General features: G+C 39.6%; 1 protein-coding gene across 1 annotated transcript; it reads left to right on the top strand.

Annotated features, from left to right (window-relative positions):
• The first annotated feature begins 69 nt into the window (after positions 1-69).
• Positions 70-23,824, top strand: sntb1 (syntrophin, basic 1). Its single transcript, XM_085918350.1, has 8 exons — positions 70-1,113; positions 8,780-9,029; positions 11,620-11,737; positions 11,843-11,932; positions 13,768-13,907; positions 14,458-14,654; positions 19,758-19,987; positions 21,437-23,824. The coding sequence occupies exons 1-8, from the start codon at positions 630-632 to the stop codon at positions 21,527-21,529; spliced, it is 1,602 nt and encodes a 533-aa protein (XP_085774476.1). The 5' UTR covers positions 70-629; the 3' UTR covers positions 21,530-23,824.
• Positions 23,825-26,544: the final 2,720 nt, after the last annotated feature.

The following is a 26,544-nucleotide window of genomic DNA, read 5'->3' as shown; positions in this document are numbered from 1 at the left end:
CAGGATGGGGTGCTCTGTTGATGATGGGAAAAGAAAAATCATTGATTTGATCTTTTCACGTTCTTTCTTTCTGTCTTTCTAGATTTGGAGTTGTCAAAAAAACTGGAACAGGCGCATTCCTGGAAGCGCGCAACCGACCCCACGCCTCCATCCGTGCACGCACATCGGACAGCAAACGATTGTGTACAGTTTCATTTTTCATTGCCAATATCCGGATTTTGATATTGTATAATAATGGTTGCTCGAAAATGTCAAGTCTAACTTTAGACCGTACAATTAGTATGCTATGTTGCGCCACTATGACGATAGTACGGCACGAATGAGGAAGCGCTCATTTGGAGGTTGCTCCTTCTTATGAAGCTCCGTGTGTGTCAAAATGTTGACGCGTTGCACACACACACTCTTCGCGGAGGTTTGATGATCGTCTGATAGCGGATAGCAAACTCCACCCAACATACACTTACACATACACGCACGCGTACAAATACGCGCGCGCGCCGAGCCGAGGAACCTGTGGCAGCGTGCTCCGTCCGCAAAATACGTGCTGCGTCGCGTGGAGAAAAGTTGTGCGGGTCAAAGTCCGGCAGCTCGGGTGCAAGCGAGACGTGTGCCGAAGACATGATTCAAACATGGCAGTAGTCTTAACGAGCGTGCAGGAGAGTGGATTTGTGGAGGTTCTCGTGCGGGCTCGCTGGCACAAAGTTTGGGCGCACTTAAATGAGGAGGCGCTCACGTTGAGCTGCGAGGACGACGGCGTCAACTCCAACGGAGTCGTCACCAATGGATCCTACCTTGACAACAACAACTCCAACAATGGTCCGAGGCTGCAGGACCTGCCCGAATCCGTACCGGAGACCATCGCCAACAGGAAGCGGTGCGTCAAGGTGACCAAGCAGGACGTCGGTGGACTGGGGATCAGCATTAAAGGCGGCCGAGAAAATAAGATGCCCATCCTGATCAGTAAGATCTTCAAGGGGTTGGCTGCGGACCAGACGCAGGCCCTATACGTCGGGGATGCCATCCTGTCCGTCAACGGGTTCAACTTGAGGGACGCGAGCCACGACGAGGCGGTGCAGGCGCTCAAACGAGCAGGCAAGGACGTGACTCTGGAAGGTAAGCATGGTTATTCTGTTGATTGGGAAATTCGACGTGGTGAGTGACTGCAACAAGAAGCTCAATTGTGGAAGACAAACAATGACCTACTTTGCAACCAAAATTCTATTTTTGTTCCATGACATTTATTTTCATTTCACATCATGCATTATGGCTCCACTGCTTTCACTACATGTAGACTGTAGCTTTTGGGTCCTATCATATTTGAGCCTTTATTTTATGCCTCTATCAATTTAATCTGCCCAAGTCCTTCAAAATCAATAATACTGGCTGTCGTAACCTAAATTATGGGACTCTTTCTTCGACCAATTAGCGTTCAAATACAGTCCGTCCTCACGGTGATTGCCTTTGATGAGCTCAGCATTATTCCATGATTGGTTGGCCAGAAAAAAACATGTTCCAGCCAATTTTGACAAGCAAGTGGTTATTGTGCACTGGCCATGTGTCCAATCTTCAAACCTTTCTTAGGTTCTGGGTTTCAAACTTGGGTCTAGACTTCCTTTCTGGATTTTGCACATTCTCCCTGAGAATGTTGTGATTTGAAACTACACGAGTGTTAATAATTCATTGTATGCACCCTGCAAATGACGGGCAGTCTTCTCATCCAAAGTCAGCTGGGATTGGCTCCAGACCTAAACTGCACTTTGAGTGACAGAAATAGGCTCCTGCTATGCTACAGTATATTTATGACAGCATTAAACACAGACTTGCAAACTATGCATTTTAGCTAGCAGGCAGGCATGGACATATGAATTAATTAGTTGATTAATGGATAGCTCAAGAATTGTGGACCGTGTAGAAATGGTGTGCACAACTTTGTTGCAACCAGCAATAGCTGCTTATAATGATCTGAAGAACAGTTCAATATCAGCTAAGTCAAAGATGAGTTTGCATTGTCTAAACATGGCATGTGCTATACGTATATGTTGTCTTTCGTAACTTGTGTTACACCAATTCCCGTCATTGCAGAGCTTCCCTCGTGTCATAATTTTACGTGAAGCTCGTGAAGTCTTCAACGTGCACTCAAGTGTAAAAGCAGAGGGGGTGGCTGTGTGTGAACTGCCAAAAACAAAGCAAAGAACTCTATCAACCATGGCACTAGACTCTTCTTGGAACAAAAATTCTCAGGAGAGCAAACATGATTGCACATCAAGAAAAGCATCCAAAACACTTGTAAGCTCAAGTTTTTAAATTTACATGAAAAATGCGGGTGCTTACAAAATTTAAAAATGCAAAATATAATTCTTGAATATTCCTCCCTGCCAGTTGATTGCATTCACTTGGCTTCCTGGAGAGCCAATAAATCACACCCTGTTTGGATGAATACAATAAAAGCAGCAGGCATCCTGAGTCCTAAGCCCCTTGGACAAAATTCTCTCTTCTATGCAATCTATTTCCCACACTTTGAATGGAGCTGATTTATAACAACAGTCAGGACATGGAAATTGCTTGTGTGTGTTGAGCTACATCATGTTTCTTGAGACTTATTCTTGTATTTGATGTCATGGCCGCATAGCATTTGACCATATATCTAATCAAAATGCAATTTAACTACTTGTGTGACCTCAAAGCAGCAGAGGTTGATCGCTTTGTAATTTGCCACCCCTGAAATCAAAGTCGGCAAAATTCAGATTGACTGATTATATTCTGCTACTACTTGTGTGTACTTGTTTTAATGTAGTTTTTCTTCTTTTTGGATAACTGAACATTTGTGTTTTTCAACACGCTGGTTTTTATGGTACAAAAGATTTGATGGTGACAGTTCGAGTCATTTTATCTGTTGATAGATTTTGATCATGTGATTTTTATTTTGTTTATGAGAGCTAAGAAATAGTTGGTTATAGAATCCGAAAACCTCCATCATGGCGGTCATGCTGTGACATCATCTATTAGTTGCCTTTGGAGGTGCCACTGCATTTATTTGGCGCAAAAAAAAAAAAGAATGCGTTCCATTTCTAGGAAGGCTCTTATGTAACCAGGCATTCCATGTTCCAACTCCCTTTGCTGCTTAGCTGAAATAAGGTGAGTTTCCTGCTGTCTCACTCACTCACTCACTCACTCACTCACTCACTCACTCACTCACTCACTCACTCACTCACTCACTCACTCACTCACTCACTCACTCACTCACTCACTCACTCACTCACTCACTCACTCACTCACTCATGCAGCCGGGGGTTTACCGACATAAACAGTTTCCTTTAGAAGATGAAAATTGCACTGATAGTAGATTACTCTGAAGGCTGAACATCATTTTGCACACATACTCATAGACACAGGAAAATGGATCATGTAAGTGGCCACTTCTGAGCTTATTCTTGTTTCCATGAGGACTCTTAAATGACGAGTATCTCACGTGGTAGTGTGCGTACACACACTCACACGGACACACGCACACACACGTCCACAGTGATGATCCTTCCCAGGGGAACAAGGGGAATACACTGCAGAGGGGAAAAGCAGAATTGATAAGAAAAATAAGCAAAGGGAGCGAAGCAGTGGGACCGGGGGAGAGTGTGGAGCAGAATTGTGATTTTATTTTTTTAATGGAGAAAGACCAAGAGGGGAGGGCAAAGCTGCAGGAGGTATAATGAGGGAGGAAAAGAAAGTGATGCAAATATACGTTGATGAACTTCAGTGTAGGTTGTGGCCCACTGAAACTGGAAGGGGCTGAGTCATTTACCCAAGCGTGTATGTTTCATTCCCAATGAAAAATGTGATCTGTGATATTCCCACAGTTCCACTTTAGTCCTTACTGTAAGTCGTTTTCTGAAACGAGAGAACAGCAGTTAGGATGAGAGAGAAATCAAGAAGAAACCGTTTGGAGAGGTGGGACGTGTGCAATTCGTGTATGCAATCATCTCTGTGTATTTTTAGCAATGTTTTCATCTTGTTAAGCAGATGGAAAGAAAGTTAGCTAAAAGCGACAGTATGTTGTGTGCTGAAGGTTGTGTGAGCAAACAATTGATTAGGAAATATAATGTACACCATAAGGACAAATGTTTGTGGACACGCCTCGTGGTTTAGCTTCAGCAAACAATGTTTTTGAAAAGATAATTCTCTCTCCACCAAGCCTTTGCCCCACTGCATAAAGTAAGGGCCATCAAGACATGTTTGGAATAGTTTGGTATGGGACAACATTGCTGGCCCGTGTAGGGTCTTGACCTCACCGCCTTCGGGATTTCCAGAAGTATTTTCAGTTCTTCAATTCTCAGTTCAAGTTGCTACATCAACATAACCTTATCCCCAAACCATATAATTTCATTTCTACAAAAAATTCACAAATTTCTTAACTCTGAATAAAATTGTACAAATGGGTCTCCTGTCTGCTCTCGCACTAACAGACCGAAAGGTCTTTAATACTTCACAAAAGCATACGACCTAGGCTATATCATCTTCCTCATTTCTATTTCAAACTTCTACAACCCATGCAATGAATAAAACGAAGAGCTGAATACTAAGCAGTGCATTAGGTGCACAGCCACACTTGCAATTGATTGGTATGTATATATCTTGATAGTTTAAACTTAATTTTTGTATCCAGCTACTCCACCGTCTCCTGGATAGAAAGGTAGACTAAAAAAAGAATGCAATCAAAACATCTGCCTTACTTGAGCAGGAAGCATATGAGTCAGTGGCCTCCAAGCGTTTTCATTTGCCACCCAGCAATCCAGGCCTGTCATCGCCTGACAAGTGTGATGAGGCAGCGTTAGTGTGCCCATCGTTGTATCGTTATTGTCAGTGTTGTCTAGACTGATGTTCCAGTCACAGTGCGTGTGTACGTCTGAAACTCAGTGAGGAAGCCAGAGTGGATGATGATGGTATTAATGACAATAGCGTTGTGCTGAAAATACTCAATGGAATTGTTCATCCCCCGCTTTATGTACAGTACGCTTACACAACCAAGACAAATGCAGAGATGCTTCATAAGAGGAAGACAAACTCCCGTTGCCTCCAGGTGTAATCACTGTTCTTATGTCTTTTGTTGTTTGACCCAATTTCATGTAATGGTTGTTACAAAACTCGAAGACTCATTCTTATCCGTAGGCTTCTATACGTAACTTCAGTAGAGTACTTGAAAGGAAAACTCGAAGCCAGATTCACTGGAATGGAAAAACATCTCCGAGACATCAAGTCCACTGGCCTCTTTATAATGTGTTGATGCTCACTGATCAGCAGCTCGCTGTGAGAATGAGAATTGAGGTCGGCGTTGGAGTTAGGTTGTTACAGATGGAAATGCAATTCCCAAAAAGCTGGTTATGGTTTGCTATTTAGTAAAACTTCTGATGAGTTGGGAGTCCTGAGACTCATCACTTCTGAACTGATCTGATTCATAAATCATCTGTTAGGCACAATCCCAATGTTGAATTGGCTGTGTTTTTTTTAAGTGGTTTATCTTCAGATCAAAACTTGATCTGAGGCATACGATTGACATACCGTCATCGGAACACCAACTGAACATACGTAATTGTGACCTGCTGTGTGAATCTCGTACGCATACCGAAAAGCAAATCTCCTTCGGAATGATAATTATGTAAAGTTGAGTTGAGCCCTGACCTCGGCCCCATCAAGCATTTCTAACGTTTGAACTACAACAGAGGTTGCTCTTTTTGTGACCTCTGATGGTAGAAATGTTCTTCTGGATGAATGCACATTCAAATTCCCACAAACAGAAGAACCAATGAGTCTGTTGGCTTCACTTTCATTACTCAAGAGTTGTATTCCTTTGCTTATTCTTCAGGCCAACACAAAATGGTTCATTGAACATGACACAGTACACAGCTTCCCCAATTTTGTCAGCGCAATCTAAACATCTTCTTACTTCTAGGTTGATTAAGCTTCCAAACATTTAGAGAGGACCTCTTTGGATTTTCTTGTCTGAGCTGAGGGATCTTTTCACACGCCAACATTTTAGTTGATCTGAGTGTGTTGTTTGAATGACTTGAGAGGTTCAATGACAGCTGTTCCAGTTGGCTTCCTTGGAGAGAGCCACTTGGAAGCGTTTAGTTTGTGTGTAATCCTTTGGCGAAAACAGGAACTGGGGGAGTGCCAATCCTTTCCAGACTATTAAAATAAACTTGTTTTTTTTCTATCATGGTGATTTTTTTGGGGGGTGCCTTATGGAAGAAACAGCATTATGGAATTCATTGGTAGATTTTTCAGTCACCGAATCAGATTGGACTTTGGCGCTGTTTTCTAGCAGCTGTGTCTTGTCTGTTTTGTTTCCAATTCGTATGTGGTTTGATTTGGTTTTTTTTTTGTCAGAGACTTCTTCATAGTCATCTCTCATTGTCACATGTTGATTCCAGCTTTGTGGTTCTTACAGTATGTCCTAAGCTTCTTAAGTTCCTGCCTGCACTTAAGGCTGCATTTCCTCCATACAAATGACACGTTATTATTCTTTCCCTCTTTGTTCATATGAGGCACATTGCAGGGGCAAGGTTACATTATGTTCTTGTTAAAGGTGAAGGTGAGATTTGTCACGGCCATTCTGAGGAAACATTTCTCAAATTGGAACAAACATTTCAAAAAAGTTGCTTTGAAGGTCTTGTGAAAAGTGAATAAAGCCTCGTATAGCTGCGATATAGGGCTTACAAGGGAAGCTTTCATTCTGCACTCACAGAAGACTTTTCCTAAAACATTTTTGCCTCCTGTCTGTTCTCCTTTCAACTTTTACCTTACTCGTCACAGGCCTAATGAGAGGGCGTTTCTCCTTTATCCGCTACATTTGCTCACCAATTAAAATTCCCTTTCAGAACATATGGAAGGTCCCCTCAACTTCGAGAGAAGAATAAAAATGTAATTGCCAAAAAAACAATTTAATGAGACTGATGAAGTCATTGCACAACTGGTGCTACTGTTGACACTCGTCAGCGTCGGAGGAAATCAAATGTCGTATTTACAAAACGTATAATTGGATGGGGTTGAGTAGAGTTTAACAAGTGAAGTGGTTTTTGACGAGCGAATGGGGTTTTTAATGGGGGGCCGAGCAGCTGCTCGCTGGTGGTAGGCTGTCACTCATCAGAAGAACTGTAACAGTGAGCTCCAAATGAGATGCAGAGTAGTTACTAGAGAAACAATTTGGCAAAGGCTATTTGTGCAAACGATCTCCAGAAGCAGTTAAAGAACTCGTAAAATTTGGAGCCCCGCCATAAATTTCTGGAAAAACCTGCTCTAAATGTCATATATTTTAGACGTCAAACTGTCACAATGGATGATAAACTCACTCCAAGTCTTTACTTGTTGCTATTGTTACAATGTTACTTTTCATGTGGCTCGTCAAAGAGTTTTAACATGGCAGCAGTTTTACAAATATACTTGAGCCCAATTGGATGATTCGTTTTGACTTCCAAACTGCAAACATCCCGGAGGTGATTGTAAGGTTCCGCTGTATTTGCTTCTTACTGCTTGCCATTTATATACTAGTCTGACACAGAGCTAGTGCTTTGACAGAAACAGGACCTGTGGGAATATGCACACACAGACATGCACAGTGTAACCAACCATTTTCACCAATGAAAGGAACTCTTGCAGCTCTATTTGTGAACATACTTTAATGAGATTACATCAGCTCTGCTTGCAGATTTAAAATATATACATGTATTTGGGTCTTTTTTTTAGAATTGCAGCAAGTTAGCAACTGTCTCCCGGTTTCAATTGCTTTGTACATTTTGGACTAAATGCATAGCGAATGATTTTAGATGTGTATTTTTTATCATGTTTTCCAAGGTTGCTTGTCAGCATGAATGAAGAAATAAGCACGAAACGGTTGTCACGTCCAAGATATGGCAGATTACCTGAGGTCTTTATCATGTACCATCTTTTTACCATACGCTAGAATAAATCAGCCCTTATTTGGCTCTCTAATCTGACATAGCTGATGTGACTCAGTGAGTTATTCTCGTTTTGCAAACGCCGTCTTTGGTGGGCCATTGAGGACAGTCTCATAAAGCCACGGTTACACTCACGAATGCCCGCCTGTTGTCGTCCACAGGTTGGCGGCTAGGCTTGTTACCGTTTCACCATGACTCTCTTGATAATACTTTGTATGCTGGATCCCAAATGCCAGCAGCCATCTGCCAATTATACACAACAAGTACAGCGGAATATGTCTGTTCCACATAACAAGCATACCAAGGATTCAGAATGTGAGATATAGGCGGATTTGAGCCCTTACTTGAAATATGCATGTCTCATCTGTGTCGCTCTTTCTGTGTTTGATCTGTCTCTTGCTGTTCTCGAACAATCTGTGTTCATCAACACTGAGCGTCAATTTCTTTGTTGAGACTTGAGCACTTTATATTTGGTTGGAGTGACCGAATGTTCTCATTTTGCATTTTATTTAAAGCATCATGCTTGGTCGCTGGTTTACAATATTTCTCTTGAGGTCTCATTTCCTTTTTTTATTCACAGTTCATGCACTTATTAGGAAATATCAGGAAATGCCTGCCTAACTTGTGGAGTCTTCAGTCAACCCAATTTTTTTGGTATGTGAGGAAACTCTACAGAGAACATTTCTAGCGATGATTCAACCCCAGAACCTTTGACAATGCGGTAGATGTGCTCCTGTGTTGCCCCAATTATTTTGTGTGCATAATTCATACTGTAAATCTTTCAATATCATTTGCAGTAACCCTGACATTGTTGTTGTTTCCTCCCTGTTTAGTCAAGTACATGCGAGAGGCCACGCCGTATGTCAAAAAAGGCTCGCCTGTGTCAGAGATCGGATGGGAAACCCCCCCACCTGAGTCGCCGCGTTTCGGCAGCACTCCCATCACCACCTCTCCTTCCTCCCCGGAAAGTCGAAGTCCTCCTCATCCTCAACCTTCCTTGTCTCTGCAAGGGGACAGGAGATGCATTCCACTTAAAATGTGTTACGTAACCCGAGCCATGACCACAGCAGATCCAGACAACAGGTAGCTAATACTAACTTTTCAGAAAAAAACTCTTTGACTAATTTTTAACCCTCATTTCTTCCTCATGTGCATACTTATATTACATTTTGACAAAATGATTAACTACTCCTGTGGATCAGTGACCTGACTCTCATCTAAGGTGAAGAATATGCAGTATTTAGTGTCTTACTCTAAAATGTAAAGTAAAGAGTATTCCGCTTTAATAGATTGATAGCATCAGATCAATATGAAATGATCTAGAATGCTTAGTACAATCATGTTAAATATTTTTCTCAATCAACCAAATGTAATGTTCACTGTTACGGCTCCGAAAAATTGTAATGGCGCTCTTAGCTGCACTTTGACAAAGCTCACTTGACTTACAATTACAATTTGAGAGCATCATAGTGGTTAAACATTCACTGGCTTGACAATATTCTGCACTTGAGCGCTTTATAGTTTATACGAGAATTTGGGGTCAATATTCCAACTCGTAATTTTGTTTGGCAACGTTACAACACTATTTCGTTGTACAGATGTTTGTATTAGGATGTGATTTTCTACTGTGTTTGCACTTCCGTGTCAACGGGTAAATTCATTAGTTTTTACTTTGAGGTGGGGTGGCAAATGCATTTCACAGCTTGCTGGTAAAAGCTGGATTTGAGCCTCCACATTTTCTAGAATGTACATTTCAAAAGATGCAGCTACTTATTGGTACTTGTCTTTTTTTTTTTTTTTCTTGTTACTCTCTTTTTGTCGTCTCCATTTTATTTCTTATATCATTTTACAGTTGAACCCTTTCACATGCTTTAAATACATTTCAACTAATCCAAACACACTTTCAACCCACGCAAACATTTGCACGCATAAAATGAATAGACAATTCAACATACTGTAGAGTCTATGTGTTAGTTACTGTGCCTGGTAATGGGTGACATCACCAAGTCTGTGAGAGTATCTGGCTTGAGCTGTGGCAGACCGCAGCTCCTCTGTGAGTCAATCCATGAGGCACAATAGAGCGGGAGAACACTGAAAGTATTTTTAACCTCAAGTAACACCTGGAGCGGATGTACAGTATGTGGTGTGTCCCACTTTGGGTGAATTGCAGATTCATTACATTCTCTAGGGCTTTTCCAGGTCTCCTGTGCCAGGTGTGTGTAAAAAAAGGGAATAGGGAGAAAGCCAAACCACATGTGGTTGGGAGAGGTTTCATTCCGCCACCCACGGGAGCACCTGAACAGATGACTATTGAGTTCGACATAGTAAACACACCAGATAAGGAATGCAGTTGTACTCATACTGACGAGTGTTGAGGCCGAAACTAAACATTTCCTCCCTGTTTGCTTTCCACTTATCATTGTTGCTCCAAGCATAACACCTTCGTGATGTGTACTTTTGATTGATTTCCTTTTGTGGTGGGATGTTTATTGCTAGACATATTTGTTAGACTGGCATAGCTCGGGGATGTGACATAACCAGGTTTTCTCACTTATACTCAAATATCCACCTATTTTTATGCTTGATATTTACCATGTCTGGTCTTGTCCTCAGCTGTGGGCTGTATGTTACGCTTGCATTAATCATCAGTTGTATATAGGGAAACACCTTTGAGGTCCTAGATGGTTTTTATTAACATGATTGCTTCTACAGCAGAGGTCCCCAACCACCGGTTGGGGTTAGGGTTAGAGCTCGTTTGCTTGTGACCTGCTCCATTAAACCATATACGTACCTTCCATACATAATATGTGTGGGATCCATAGTGTTGTGGTTAGTACTCTGGACTCTCATCTCAGCTAGCTGAGTTCAAATCCCAGTGGGACCCAGTACATTTTATCATGGAAAAATTTGTAACACAGTTGCTCATGTGCCTTATACAACCATACACCTCCCTAAAGCTGAGGGTGAAGGCTAGAGGTCTGGGGTTAGGGTTAGGACTGGAGTTAGGGTTTTGATCATATTTAATAAATAATAAATAAATAATAAATTTACATCATTTATCCTTGTTTTTATGCAAGTCGTATCATTTTATTTCATCGTATTTAGATATTTATTATAAATGTACTATTTTTTTATATCAATGTATTATTTATTTATATAAAGGCCGATCCACAAAAATATTTCTGACACGTAACCGGTCCGTGGCGCAAAAAAGGTTGGGGACCACTGTTCAATAGGATTGAACAGGAATGATGGTAACAATTTGAAATGGCGCCTGTTACATTATGCACCATGAAGCCTGCAAAAGAACCCTTTCTTTTAAAAATTCACATTCACTGAGCACACAATCAAAGAGCAGTTCGCTGAAGCCCAGAAGCATTCCATAGATGCATGTCTATGGAGGCCAGAAATACTCCCTTACGGTAAAAGCAGATTAGTGAAGGAAATTTAGAGAGAAACGCCTATTTGTTTGAAATGGCCCGCAGAGGTTTTGTAAAACACGGCAACTTTATTGCATTTTAACCAGGATCAAAGAAGTTAAGAATTCAACGTAAAACAAGAACATTTGATTGGCTTGGGGCTTCAGGCTAAAAAAGATAGAGAGAATAAAGAATCATATTTTGTACTCCGCCATTTGATTTCTTCACTTTGATGCAAAAATTGCCTTCTCCAGACAAGTGGAGCTGCACTCCCCTGATGCCAGACACACTGTGGTACTGCGCTGTCCAGACCAGCCATCAGCCCTCACTTGGTTCTCCACAATGCATGCTGTCACATCAACACTGACTCAGGTCTGTCGCCCATTTCCACAGCAATTATAGCATACGCCATATAATATACATATAAAGGATGTACCCTATGTAGACATCCTAAATGATCACGGCATCTCATTACAGCAAGCACTAGCCGAGGTGATTCATCACACAACCAGGTCAGGGGTTGCTGGCAGCAAAGAGATCCGACACCTGGGATGGCTGGCAGGGAAGGTAAGCAGCGAGTGTAATGCAGTCTGTGGTTGGTTGTCGTGGTGACTTCTCGGAAGTCGACATCGTGTTTTGTCTACCTATCACTCGTGGATCAATCCCGTGTTGTTTTTGTGCTTGCAGTTTGAGTTGGATTGTGTGCGTGGTGTGAGTTAAGGTGTGTTTCGAAACTTGTTTTTCCATTTTATAACCAACTTCTTTGAAAGGATTGGGCTCTTATACGATCAGCAGAAATTGGGTACAAACTGTGGCGCAGTGATTGATTGCACAGTCTTAGGGTTCATTGAAATCATAGGTGTCAAACTCAAGGCCCTGGGGCCAGATCTGCCCCCCCATACTTAAACTATAAGTTAAATTATAAATTGTTTTCAGTTTAAAACATTTTTTTGATATTGCTTGCAATTTTTATTACCATTCATTTTTTTAAAATATTTGAACAGTTTTTACTACTCTTAGATTTCAAAACTAGTTATTCATCAGTTTGTTTTGAAGTCTATACTGTAGACTATATAGAAGACGTTGACAATCATAATGGCCCTCCAAGGGAATTTATGACTGCAATGCTGCCCGTGGCAAAAATGAGTTTGGTAAATGGTTAATCTTAATATTAGAATCCTACAAGTGTGTACCAGAAATGATGCAAGTGTGATTTGTGTACTATTTCTCCACACACAAAACATCCACAGGCACCTAGCAAGCTTCTCATCACATCACACTCACCTTAACGATCTGTCCAATTGTATCCTACTAACATTCGCAATATTTCATCATTAAATTCGAACCATTATTACTACTTGGCAACAAATTCTCATTAGGTTCAATAGGTGACCTTTAATCCTGAAAATTCCTCCGACGTGAGTGGCTAAGACAGATATTCAAAGAGCAGTTTAGGATTCCGTAGCTGGGTTGCAGATAAAGTCTCATAATGAGAATTGTTAGGTAGGAACGTAAAATACCAAGCCGCGTGTGGCGTATGTATACGGGAGCTCTCGATGTAAAGGATTAACTGTGTGGCTTCTAAAGGAAATGCGAGAGAGGCTTTCCTGAAGCATGGGGGTTGCGTGAAAGCAAATGTCTCAATCATGTACCGATGCACAAACACCAGAAATGAATTTGCATTTCCATCACACATCCTCGAATGGATCACATTTCTCTGGCATTCTGTTTCGGTTATTGACTTGCGAACAAAGAGAAAAACAAATCATGTTAGGTTTGCATATAAACACAGTTATACACATTTTGTATTCCATAAACATTACTTCTCTGTTTGCTTGAGTTTGTGCTTGAGTAACTTCGGTAAGGAACAATTTCAGTACTTTGCACATTCAGTGACATTTTCAAAATTCACATTCGGTTTAGTAGACGGCTGCACAGATAAATGTTTGAAGCAATTGTTCCAATGTTTAAAAACAATCCTCAAACCATGGAATGAGTGGATGTTCATATTGCCAATGGGACCGAGAACCTTTCACACTCATTATCACCTCATCACGGAGTGGGAACTGAACACACTGATTTGTTGTGGAAATGTCCAAATAACTAATCAAGTCAAAACTTGCCCAGGAACATCCTTACATATTGCAAGGCTCATATTACAAAGGTCAAGGGGGAAGTACAGCTGAACTCACAGCCTGACCATAATCTGTACAAGTCTGAAGTCTGGCGTATAGTATTACCTATTACCAGAAAATGAATTGATAGAAAACACAAGAATAATTGCACAAACAACACGTTAACATCAATCTTTTAATGTTCTGATGAACTCGTGTTCGCAATTTGCTATTGATCCCAAGTAGGATCACTCAGTGCTCTCATCTGAGTCCTTTTTATTTGTGCAGCAAAGCGAGAGTGAGAAGCAGTGCTGGAAACCTGTGCTGGTGGTGGTGACGGACAAAGACCTGCTGCTCTATGACAGCCTGCCACGGAGCAAGGAAGCCTGGCAGAGTCCAGCACACACGTATCCTCTGCTCGCTACGCGGTGCGTCCATCTTCACATCCACACAATCCAAACTTGCTCGTGAGGCGCCGCTGTGTAAAAAAATCTATGGTTGGATGTCAAGGATTTATGGTAAAGTACAAAAGCCTTAAGGTGTTTGTGTTTTTTGAAAAGTTTGACGAATTATTTATTTAAACAATCCTTGGTCCTCATCTGTTTTATCAAGCTGCATGTTTTTAATGGCATCTTGGACATCTTGGAGAATATGAGCTTAGGGAGCCGTGCAACTTTGCTGGTCATGGCATGTACTAGCTATGCCAGAGATGTAAGAAAGTACACAGCCATCACTAAATAAATAAATAAATAAATAAATAAATAAATAAATAAAGCTTCACTCACTCAGTTTAATGTTAAAATGAGACCAACAACATAGCCTGTAAACAAAGATACTTTAAAAAATGAATTCCCTTCCACTGGGAAAATTTGTATTAAAATGAGAACATCTTGTAAGTTAGCTAATGTCTCGGAACAGATTGTTTGTCTTTGCAAATTCCACTGTGTATTCAAATTGGACTGTTTGTGTTCTCCCCAGTCTGGTGTACTCTGGGCCTGACACGGGGTCCCCTTACTCGGGCACCCAGCTCTTCTTTGCCACTCGAACCGGTACTCGCCTTGGAATCGAGACGCATCTTTTCCGAGCTGAAACCAGCAAGGATTTATCCCTGTGGACTCGACAAATAGTCAACGGCTGTCACGCATCAGCCGAGATGATCAAAGAAGTCAGTACCAGTGAGTACAGCGCCGTCACACTGACAATGATGTAAATGCGTACACACAGTGGTACCTTGACTTAGATACTTAATTTATTTTCTAGTTGAATCTCATAGCTACCTTGAGTTAACTGTATTTAAAAATCAATTCTTTGCTTTGAAATGAATTAGAGTGCCACAAATGGAAATAATGAAACATTTGAGACCAACCCAGAGTATCAGTGCAAATTTTAGTTGTAATTTATGATAAAACATAAAAGAATATGAAGCAATAAGCTTGTTCAAAAGTCATACAGATATACACAGATAGCAGCACAGTAGTGCATTTTATGGAGGCTTCTTTAATGAGTGACATCCGGAGCTCTGACTCCGCCTCCAGTTTGCTATCTGCTTCCTTTTGTGTCTTTGTGTATGGCTTCTTATACCTTCAATAGAGTGTAGCTTTTCTTTTTAAACATCACTTAAGTGTTGGCTTGAAGAAAAAAAAAAAAAATCAACCAAGCAATTTCTCATAATTTGCATACATTGTAAAACAAGGTACACCTGCATATTAAAATCAAAAGCTTCTTTAAAATGAATGTCACCTTAAACGTATCCTCTGTGAATTGAGATAAAAATGCATGGAAGTACATGGATGGAATAAATCATGCAGCACAGGTCACTGCGCTAGATCCTGTAACACTTCCTCAGATGTGTTCAGGCCTGCTGCAGCAGCACACATCCCGAGAAGCCTTTAGTGCTGCGAGCTTAAAATAAAGTCTTAAACCAAGCTCACCAAGTGGAATGTCAACACAAACGTCCACAGAAGGTAGAAGAGAGCCATATGGAAGATGTTTACAAGCTATTTATAGACAAAAAGGGCATTTTTCTGCGTGTTTGTAATTGTTTATTTACTGTCTAGGGAATTCCAACAGTACCCCCTCCCCCTTTTCTCTTTGCCTCCCTTTTCTCTCCCTGCACAAAATGTCCTGGGAACTGCATGTCTCCCATGGGCGCCCGCCCACCCCTACTCCCTCCCCTCATCACACAGTGCCAAGTTTCACTTCAGAACTCTTGTATCCGGCAGTAAAATCCACTCGATGCCAGCTTCACATACTACTCGTTAATTTGTTTAACCCGTTCAGTAAGTCGTCATTTCTGCTTCATTTGATTGCCACGTTTGAACTCACAGCAAGTGTTGGATCACATCTGCAGTTTCAAAACGTAAACAACTCAAAGGTGTTTTATCGCAGTCATATTGTTTACGCTTAGTTTTGGGGAAACGTGACTTTTTTTAATTGTATTTAGAGCCATGACTAATTGTTGTCTAGACAGAAGGACATGCTTTGTAGCGGTTTTACAATTGACAGGGTTTTTTTTTTCCCCATCTATTGATTTTTTTAGTTCACACAAGGACAGTGGTGGCAAAGGTAAACAAAAACCACAGTTTCATGTGTGGGGCGGGAAAAAACTGCACAACAAACAGCTGCCTATTCAAGCTAAACTGCAATCATGCATTATTTAGAAAGAAATCAAGGAAAATGTGCTCTGATGATAAATAATTAATCCGGTTAAATAAAAAAGTATTGTAATAATATAAACTCCTTGGGAAAGATCTCACCACTCAACTTGCGCTAAATGACTGAGACTGACTTTTTTTTTTTTTTGTCACACACCAAGAATAAACATCAAGTCACTGAGTTTTCCAACGTGAAAATCCTTAGAAGGAATTGAATTTGTCAGCTGAATGCAAATTATACTTAGTGCTTAACACAGTGTGGACAAATGTTCCTTAAGGGCAAAACAAACATTCAATTGGAATTCAGGTTGTATTGTTGTTACGGACTCCACCAGTTAAAGGTTGCACAGCATTTGGTTCTTAACTGCTGAATTATGCAAGTTCATTTAAATATATCAGAATGTTGTACATATATTAAACATCCTTATTTTCTATATCATGTAATATTCACATTTCATCAGATAGTGAATGTTTGGTTTTGTTTATTGGTTTGTTTAAAATTTGGGGAAAGAAAAAAAGTCATCTGTTATAGATCTAAGTTGTTTACATGTTTATGTTATTCAATTTTGTGAGATGAAAGCTAATTAGAAAAAAATACTATGCAAATAATCCCGAGGAAAGCTGAGGCAAGCTGGAGTTGTCCGATTTATAAATAGCTGTATGACTTATAGTGCTTTACCAAATGTCTTTTTCTCTGAGTGGACATATAGAATTACAATATTTTACCAGCTCTGCTGTGACGGCTTAAGTGCAGAACGGCGAGTTTCTAAAATCATCATCATCATTTAATGTCTTTTCCAAGCTCAAACATGACAGTAAAATCCAATGTGGTCACATTACAGGCTTTTATGGTTTATGCATATTATGATTAGCATCTACTGTATGTATCTCATCAGATCCTCTTTGTTACTTTCGCTTGACGATCACAATTTCTCTCACTCCCTTTGCCTACCATTAGAGAAAAAAACAAAAGCAAACGTTGATGCCACTTGAGAAATGTTCTCGCATTTTCTCTGTCTCATTCAGTGCGTCCGTGCGTGTCGTTAGTTATCGGATAGTTACACTTTAAATCTGCAACCACAAGAAATTGATATTGTAATGCTGCTCAGGGTTTTTCCAACTTCTTTTTGACGTTATATTGGTCTGTGGTTCACACACTGAATAAGTAGCCCTTTGAATTTATTTAAATAAAACAGAAATACACAGGTTCCTCAATTCAATCATGCGTAACAGATGTATGTTCAAAATAACTCAATTCAAATGGGGTTTTTTCTGTGTAGTAGAGGAGGAGAAGTAAGATTAATATGCCAAAGTGCATCTGGCACACACATTTTATATTATATGAAGCCTATTGAGCCAAAAAGTGCCTTTATTATGCAGAAACATTTTACAATATATTTAATGTTTCTTCCACAACCTTTTAAAGGCACATTTCTTGACCTTCTTATCATTATCGAAATGTGTGCTTTCTTTTTGGACTACTTTGATGGATTTGATGCAAAGGTCCAAATGTATGTTCGCAACAGCATGAGAAATAATCAACTGGGTTTTTTTTTTGGTTTTTTTCCAATCATTTCACTAAACATGGCAAAAGTACTATTTCAAGTGCTGTTTGAGAAATGTTTATTGGGATCGAGAGTATCTTCTGGGTTCTGAATGTAAACAATAAAGAAATACAATCAGAGGAAAGGGAATGTAAGAATATGTGGTCAGGAATCTTCGTGGTTGACAATGTCACGTTCCGATTTAGGTACAAATTTGGGTTACGTTGTCATTGTTGTTGCCGTTATTGAGCAACATCCAGCTGGGTTGTGGATGAATTGTTGCTGTTCATCTGTTCTTCATTCTTCTCCGGCACATTTTTCCCAAAGTCAGATTTTTTTGCATTCAGTTGTGGTTCATATTCAACAAATGATAGAAAAGTTTGAGATTGGGAGGCGGAACTGTTGAAGCAAATCTGTTCGCTGGTATCCAAGCAACTGATGAATTAACCACTCATGCTTTTGACGTAATAATTTAAGGCAATGTGGCACAGTCAGAAACAATTGCAGTTTGGTGCTCATGGGTGGGTTCTCTGGTTCTCAAATAATGAAATGCAAATTGCCGTAGCTGACAAATTGGGTATGATTGGCTGTGACATTAAGTGTAGTCGCTGCGATTGCCAGCCAATTCTTTCAGCAGTGTGCTTTTATCATTTCAAATAAAATCACAAAAAAACTCACGGAAGGGTTCAAGTCACATGTAAAACTATGTGCCAATACCATTTTATTTTTTTTTTTACTAAATTATGCAGGGTATCGGCTACTGCGCACATACTTCAGTAAACACACGCAAGCATGCAAATATGGGCTCTCTGTAGACAAGCACTCACACGCGCGTGCACATTAAGTGTATACACATCCTTTTCGGGCTATCAGTAAACAATAGCAAGATAATAACTTGCCTCTGGCTCTTTGCCCCCTCTTTTCCCAAACATGCAATTCAGTAGAGGAAATGATGTCAAGTGAGAGGAGCTTAAGAAGTTTATATTTAAAAAAACCCAAAAAAAAACTGCATGGGACCTTTTGTGTGTGTGCCAAGACAGATGTCAAGATTTTTAAATCCTGAAACTTCAATGGAATCTGAGGGGCAGAGAAACAGATGTGACATAAAAGCACAACATTGTTGTGTGAAAAATAACAAGCAACTGAAATGCAAAAAAAAAAAAAAAGAGAGATTGTAGTGCTGCTGAACAGAGAAATGATGCCTAATAGTGCGTGTAGCCGGCAAATAATCAGTCAGCGTTAAACGTGACATAACAAATATGGAGCATACAGTATGGCGATGAGCCTGCGTGATTAATTACACACTTTCTAAAGTGGCGCTGAGCTATGGTTGCTTTTATGAAGCATTTGGACTTGTACATTACATAAAAAAATCAGCATCCATATCCAGATTACTCAACCAATCTTAATTTAAAGAGAGACAGTTGGAGATCATTTCTTGAGGTTCTGGGTCCAACTATTTGAAACTTTTTATTGTAAGATACTTTTAAGTAGCCTAGTCATTGCATCTACATATGCATTTAATTAATACATCACTCAGCTCAAATTAATTCACTACAATTCAAAACCACATGACATTTATACAGTTAAGTTTAACATATCCAAGCAGAATTTCTGACATGGACAAAAATATTTTTTTTTCTTAAGATAACTGTTGACTGGGACCATCTTGCGAGTTTTATCTATTGCAATGTTTCATTTAAAGACGGCGACATCCTGAAATGTCTTTTAGTTTAATATGAATCACATGAAAAAGATCACTTCTGTTTTCTTTCAAGGACCTCAGAGAAGGGGGAAAAAAAATAAAGGAAATGTTTGTTACTGTGGACACGTCACATTTGAACTAGTGGGAAGGACTTTCTGTATTATTTTTACTTTCCCACTCACTTTGGTCCTTCTGTTTCATAGAAACAATTGAGGGTTAGCATTTACAGAGTTGGATTTTTTTTTAAATGTCAGTTTAGGTTTCACTATTAAAAGTTACCTTTAGTTAACCAACTTTTACACTACAACCACAATTTAAATGGAAAACAAAAAAGCTCTCACTCAAATAATGTAACGCTCTCAATAAATCTCTCAGGTTGTCTTCACCTGGGTCAGGAGTCCCGGCTGGTGATCCACTACGAGCAGGGCTTCTCCGTGTTGGCTGAACCCAAAGTCCAAGACATTGAGAATAGGAATGACGGACAACGCCATAGTCCAAACAAAATCCGAGTGCTCCTGTCCTACCCTTTTGAAAAACTGAGGATGTCATCAGACGATGGGGTTCGAATGCTGTTCCTGGACTTTGGAGGAAAGGAAGGGGAGATTGTGAGTCTATTCTTTTCTTTTAAAACACAAGTTTACATGCAACAATCATAGTTTAGGTTTTATGACCGTGAAAAGAAGTCAAACAGAAAATAAAAAGATTAACCTGTATTTTATTGGCCTAACCATTAACCGGCAATATGCTGAAAAATTGCAGCTCACTCATAAAATAATTCCTGAAATAAAATCAGCTACGGTTAGCGGGCTCTCCCAAGACTCCCATGCTGTGAGACTTTTAATCAGGTTCAATCACTGCGTAACAAGTCGAGGTAGCATTTTTTTTTTCCGATAAGTCAGGACCAATTACAGTCAAGATTTAAATAAAAACTCAATGGAACATGTGCCACTGCTTTATGAAATGTTGGCATTTTCATTTTGGAAACCGTCACTTTGTTTTATCCCCTGATCAACATTTGGTGACACTATGAATATTAATGTGGGTTTCATTTGCTAACAGTTTTTAGAAAGACAGCAATGAAAATGCTAAAAGGGACTAAATTAATTACCCTCATGGCTTATGGGATTTAGATAATGTAAATGTAGATGTTTTGTCTCCATACAAATGTCTCATTCCCTATTTACAGCTCAGTAAAAATGGAAATTCTCTGTTGTCAGCTGTGAGGGGTTATTGTCAACACGGCTTCATCAAAATCCCAAGGCACTTGTGGATTTGCCTGATGGCTCATTAGCTCGACTTTTGAAAGACAAATCTGCTGGGCCTTTGCTTCATCTTGTTGACTTTACTGTCATTATTTGGCACAGACATGGTTTGTTTCTAAATTTGTCTCCGCTCTTGACTATTTACCTTTCCCGTTGAGAGATGTGGACTGAACCGGACCAAAATAATCATCTGAAAATTAAACTGAAGGTCTGCATATGAGCTATATTAAAAGGATGCACAAGCCAATCCGGTTCAGTCCTTTCATATGGTGATTGGCCGATTTCCAACCAGATACCATCCCTTGTACTGTTGAGCATCCATTCCTTTTTTCTTTACAATATATCCCAAAACAGTGTCATCGTATTATTTAGATTGCATTTTGAGTTGTTAGCAGACTAGTGTAAACATGCAGACAGAGTATAATTAATGCATCGTGCTTTACTGGAGAAAAAGCTGTCATTATCAAAGTTTTATTGGAAGAAGCAAACAGCGGTTTAAGAGGGAATTTATAGATTGAAGCTTCCTTCCAGGCCTCAGGAAAGAAAGTGAGTCATAGATTCATGAAATGGTCCATTGTTAGGAAGATAAAAAGTCTTTTGTCCTTACACGTCTTAATAGGAATGTTTTAACCTTATTGCAATGGGAAATGTTGACCTTATAATGTCATTTTTACACTTGGGATGTGACCGAGTACGTTTTTACACTTACTCGGGATGTGCCTGTTTATTTTGCTTCCTCTGTGTTTGATGTTACATGTACAGAATGTCACTGTATCCATTGTTCTCCTGCAGCAACTGGACCTCCACTCGTGCCCCAAGCCAATCGTCTTTATCGTCCACTCTTTCCTCTCTGCTAAGATCTCCAGGCTGGGCTTAGTGGCCTGACGGCAACCCCCTGGGTGGATTCCTGTTGCTATGGCCACATCTCTGCAGACCACGTGCAGGAGATAGACAACATTCAGTCCAAGACCCAAGCGGAGGGAATGTAGCCTCTTTTTGGTCCAGGAAACAATGAAGAAGCAGGTTGAGATATTGTGCTTGTTTGTCAAAGAGCTGAAACCAGACATCAGTGAACAAAATGTACTCGGAGCAGATGGACGGATACGATGAATGTGAAAAACGATTGGGCATGACTGACACATTCAGTAATTTTCTTTCAGTTACTATAGAAGTAGTAAGTTGATTTCATTTAGCAATTATATTTAATTTATTCATGATCTCTGTGAAAACATTCTGAATTTCACTGTTTACTTTTTCTCCTGTTAGCAATATAAACTGTTTTAATCAACTATCCAATACACACAAAAAATGATTTGGTTTTTGGGTGAACGCTAACGATAAACCTATATTTCACTAATTACCCTTACAGGTTAAATAAATTTGACCTAAATTTTTGAATGCACATGTCCAACTGTTCAATGGTTCAATAGCTTTTGCACAAGTTGCTGTTCTCTAGCTTGAAGAAACTAAACGGCAAAAATGTCAATGGATGTTTAATCCACATCCAATCCTTTGACTTCCTTTGACACTTCCAGTCTCTCAGCATAACTGTTGCAATATGATGATGACACCCTGTGACACTCAAAGCTCAGCGCTGATCAATTGTGAGGTGTCGTCTTGGTGTTATGAAGTTCAAATGTGAGCAGCATCTTGAAATAGCTTTTCTATTTCAAGCAAGAAATCTATTGTGTAATATGCCACATTCAGGCATTCGGTCAATATCCAGACGGGAGACGATCTGTCGTTCTACATTCAATTTATTGGCATCCATCAACATGCGTTGTACTTCCTACTTACTGTCTGTTTGTCTCCTTTATTCCCTTATTCAACCTATTAAGCGTCTTTGGGTCTTTGAAAAGCGCTATATTAATTGAACGAATTATTATTATTATTAACAGGTACACATACATCTCTCGCTACATATTGGTGCATCAAACACCTGTTGTGAATTGTATGGTTCAACTCCTTGTTAGAGAACAGTAAATTGTGCTACCAAATACCGAAACCTTGAACATTTGGACAGTTTTACATTTTATCGCTCAAATAAAGTGAACTTGTAATATTTATAGTGCATTTTAGAATCATCCTGAAATTTCACCTGAAAGCCAAATATCCTTATCAAAGTCAAAGTCTGCTTTATTGTCAATTTCTTCACGTCAAGACACACAAAGAGATTGAAATTTCGTTTCCTACTATCCCACGGTGACAAGACATATAGGCACATGCAATGAATAAATAAGAGCAATGAATAAATAAATAAATAAATAAATAAATAAATAAATAAATAATACTTATGGTTTTGTATTACATGTTCCCAGAACAGAAATATCAACTAACTCAAAATACACAACAGTATTGCTTGAGAACTTTGCATTCAAAAACCAACTGTGCTATTAGCGTTGAAAGTCAACTTATATTTTTGCAGCTCCGGTGAATGAAAAAAGTAGCTACGCTAAATAATTATGTAGGATATGACCACATTCCTCTACCAGTCATAAATTTCAGCTGTTATCTATTATCTATATCTATTAATTTCAAATCCGAAGAACATGGTGGTAGTTAGTCTTTGTCAGCTCTCTGACCATTTCCTTTTCCTTCTAGTGATAACAGATTGCCATCATCACATGTAAGACAATACTGTACGTGTAACTGAGTGCTCTAATGTAACCAAATCCACCACCAAATGATCAGCCTATGCGGAACATCATAAGTCAAACATACAATGAGGAGTAAAGTATCGTAAGGCCTTTTAAGGTAAAGTAAGGCCTTTTGCAATGAGGCAATCAAGCATTAAAGCAAAACACTGCAGCCACGTCGTTCTTGTGCCTTGAAAATTGATCGTTTTTGCGAGGAATACCTCACAGGATAAACGCGGAGCAAGCAACATTGTGTCTCGAGAACATTTGCCACATTAGCAGTAGTCATTTGATGGATTGAGTTTCACATGCTTTGTTCCCTTTTTTTTTTGTGAACCATGAACAATGTTTTTGTGTCTTGCTCAATTGACCGTTGCAATTATGAAGGCGCAGCAACAATTGTAGAATGACGACAAATGCCACAATCACAAGTAAAGTACAGCGTGAGAGGTTTTATGCTGCTTCAGAATAATGCCTTCATTCGGAATAACAAACCAATGTTTTTCACTCAACGGATGCACATAAATGATGTATTTCAAATGGATTACATGGTTGTTGTTGTTTTTTATTGTCCTGCTTGTCTCTTCTGTGATTATTGCAGATCTATCAGCACAATTATGCAACTGAACACTTTGAGCTTGTTTGGACAGATATTTGGTCAATGGTCATACAATATAGTCGTACTGAAAAAGTATTCTAATGCAAAAAAGTGTTTGAGTAGTTGGTGTGATGAGTGGCTTTTTAGAAAAAGTTACCTTAATTTCAGCCCACTCAGCAAAAAAAGATTTGAGAGAGAAAAGACGCCTAAGAATAACTTTGTTGTCTTGAGCACTTTGTGCACAATTGTGACTCTGACATGATTTAGTTCTAGTTAGTGAGTTAGTGTCCGCACTGCCACAAATTAATGAACACATTTGTGTGGTTAAGAAACTTTATAGACTTGGATTGTTTAGAACAAGATTTATGAGCATTTTTTTTTTAAACGTGAATTAAATCCAGCTCCCTCTGTGGATCATAAACTATAATATGGCAAATGAATTTTCTATGCGGCAGTGTTGTGTGAGGGCTGATACACCAATAAATTGCCCATCCATGCACGGTCACTGAGCTTTTCCATTGACTCCGAGAAGAATGGCCTCAATGACACACAATGTCGCCTCTTTGTTTTGATTGCCTGCTAGATTCATTAGCAACCGGCCACAAAGGTTTGAAGCGTATACAGTATATATTCAGCAGTTAGTAAACTAGCAGGCTTTTTAAGATTAAAGTGGTAGAAGACAAGTGATGAATGGGTTGCGATCTTGTTGAACTTAAAATTACTCAAAATTTCAGCCTCTCAACAGTAAATATTTTCCGATTTCTGTATTTCTTCAATGAAAATTGATTTTGACTCTTATTCCCAAGATTGGCAGTGTCAAGTTGACTGGTGAAAAAAAAAAAAATGCTTTGAAACTCTTCCAGGTGCCAGGCCAGATAATTGACTTTGTTAGTAGTTAATCATGAATATGTGGGTGGAGAGAGGGTTCACTAGTTTCCTTTGTGTGTATTTTTTTTTTTCATTTTCTTGGCTCTCACTTGGTCACGTCAACCATCAGGCTGTCAGCGTATGTGTGATTAGTCAGTCCACTTAGCTCCAGTTACTTTTGAGGGAGTGGGGGTGGGGGGGCGTTGTTATGACTTGATGTGTCCGTGTACTTCCATCAGTCGAATACAATACATGCAAGTGTTGTAACTTGTTTGTGCGTGGTAACATGATGGGCTTTTGTCTTGGCTCATTCTCCATTTGCATTCCTCGCCCGCCTGTGGCTGGTCCTCACAGGTTGTGGTTTATTTGCATGCTAGGGAATAAGCTATAGGAGTTTAAGATTGCAGGAGGGAAAGAGGGACCCAACAGGTTGGATTGGAAATTGGAAAGTTCCTAGGGTTATTCTGCAAGACGAGAGGCTGACAGGCCCAAAGAAACATAAACGTACATGTTTGGAGGATTTGCATTGATTATTTAAACTAGAGATGATTGCAAGCGAGGTGCTTGTCCTCTGGGTTTGATTTGCAAGTCTTCCATTTTATTAAAGGTGCTCCCCCATCAACCTTCATGGGTATTGACTGGCATTTGAAGCAAACAGAATTGAGCATTGCTTTTATTTGGTTTACTGAATTACCTGTGGTGCTTCATCCAAAGACTCCCACATGCAGATCAGTAAAAGCAAGTATCTTATTGGAGCAGAAACAATAAATACATATTTCATAAACAAAGACAGGACAGCTTCTGGCTAGCGGATGTTGTGACTACTGAATTGCTTTTGGCAGAAAATCTAACTTTATAACTAATTTGAAACTGTGAGTTGAACTGACCTTTAAGGGATTTTCAAACCAAAGCAATGCCATTGTTAGTTTTTATTGGAAACCAATTGAAACTGATCAAACAATTAAGTGTAGCTATTGTTGAATTCCTAAAACAATCTACTTCTTTAGCTCTTTCTCTAATACATTTCATTTCAATGTAATAAAATCAATTTCTGTTTACAAGTGCGTGGAAAGCACATGATCATCCTCTGTCCCAGTTCTAATCTGTTGATGGACAAGAGGACGATGGATGGTTGATGCTTTCATGCATACTGTGCTAAAAAAACAACAAGGCCATTTTAGGTCATCTTTGTTGTTGTGGACCTCTTGATGTCTGGGTGCAATGCAAACACACACATACTACACTTAAAAACTAAGGTAAATGCATATGTGTTTGCCTTTCTCTCTGCAGAAACACTGTGAAAGCTCCTATTTTTATTTCAATTCTGGGAACGTCATGATAAAAGAGATTTTAATTGTGTGTGTGCGTGTAATGTTCTGAATGCCAGTGCCAAGTCCCTGCAACAGCCCTGAATGCCCCCATATCGCTTTTGCTCAAAGCCTCTTCATGTTCTTTACCATTTCATGATCCATGATGAATAAGTAATAAATGCAGGTGGGTGCAATGCATTGTGGGCATAGTGCACAAATCCACAGGCAAGACAAGCTGTCGTACATCAGACATTTCTAATGGCAATTTTGAAGCAGAGACAAATGGCTTGAATCCGAAAGAACACCAAAGATGGGCATGACTCAAGTTTTTGATGAGCTGTGCAAGAGTTTGACCATGTGCTGGGGGAAGGGGAGGGAGATGTCATCCTATTAACAAACAAAAGATCATGAAGCCCCTTCCCACAAGCCTTGCATAGGCAATATTTGAACCGAGAAACAAGCTGAGAGTGAGAAGCGTGACCAAGAAGT

This window comes from Syngnathus leptorhynchus, chromosome 8 (genome assembly GCF_054491065.1).
Source record: "Syngnathus leptorhynchus isolate UIUO chromosome 8, UIUO_Slep, whole genome shotgun sequence".
NCBI lineage: Eukaryota > Metazoa > Chordata > Actinopteri > Syngnathiformes > Syngnathidae > Syngnathus > Syngnathus leptorhynchus.
Note: the sequence above shows the minus strand (reverse complement) of the source record. Positions and strands in the feature narration are given on the sequence as shown.

Bases quoted from the DNA above. Each gene is read 5' to 3' on its own strand.
- sntb1 (XM_085918350.1), top strand. From the start codon at position 630: ATGGCAGTAGTCTTAACGAGCGTGCAGGAGAGTGGATTTGTGGAGGTT. The intron at 1,114-8,779 runs GTAAGCATGGTT...CTCCCTGTTTAG, and splicing joins CAAGGACGTGACTCTGGAAG to TCAAGTACATGCGAGAGGCC. The intron at 19,988-21,436 runs GTGAGTCTATTC...GTTCTCCTGCAG, and splicing joins GAGGAAAGGAAGGGGAGATT to CAACTGGACCTCCACTCGTG.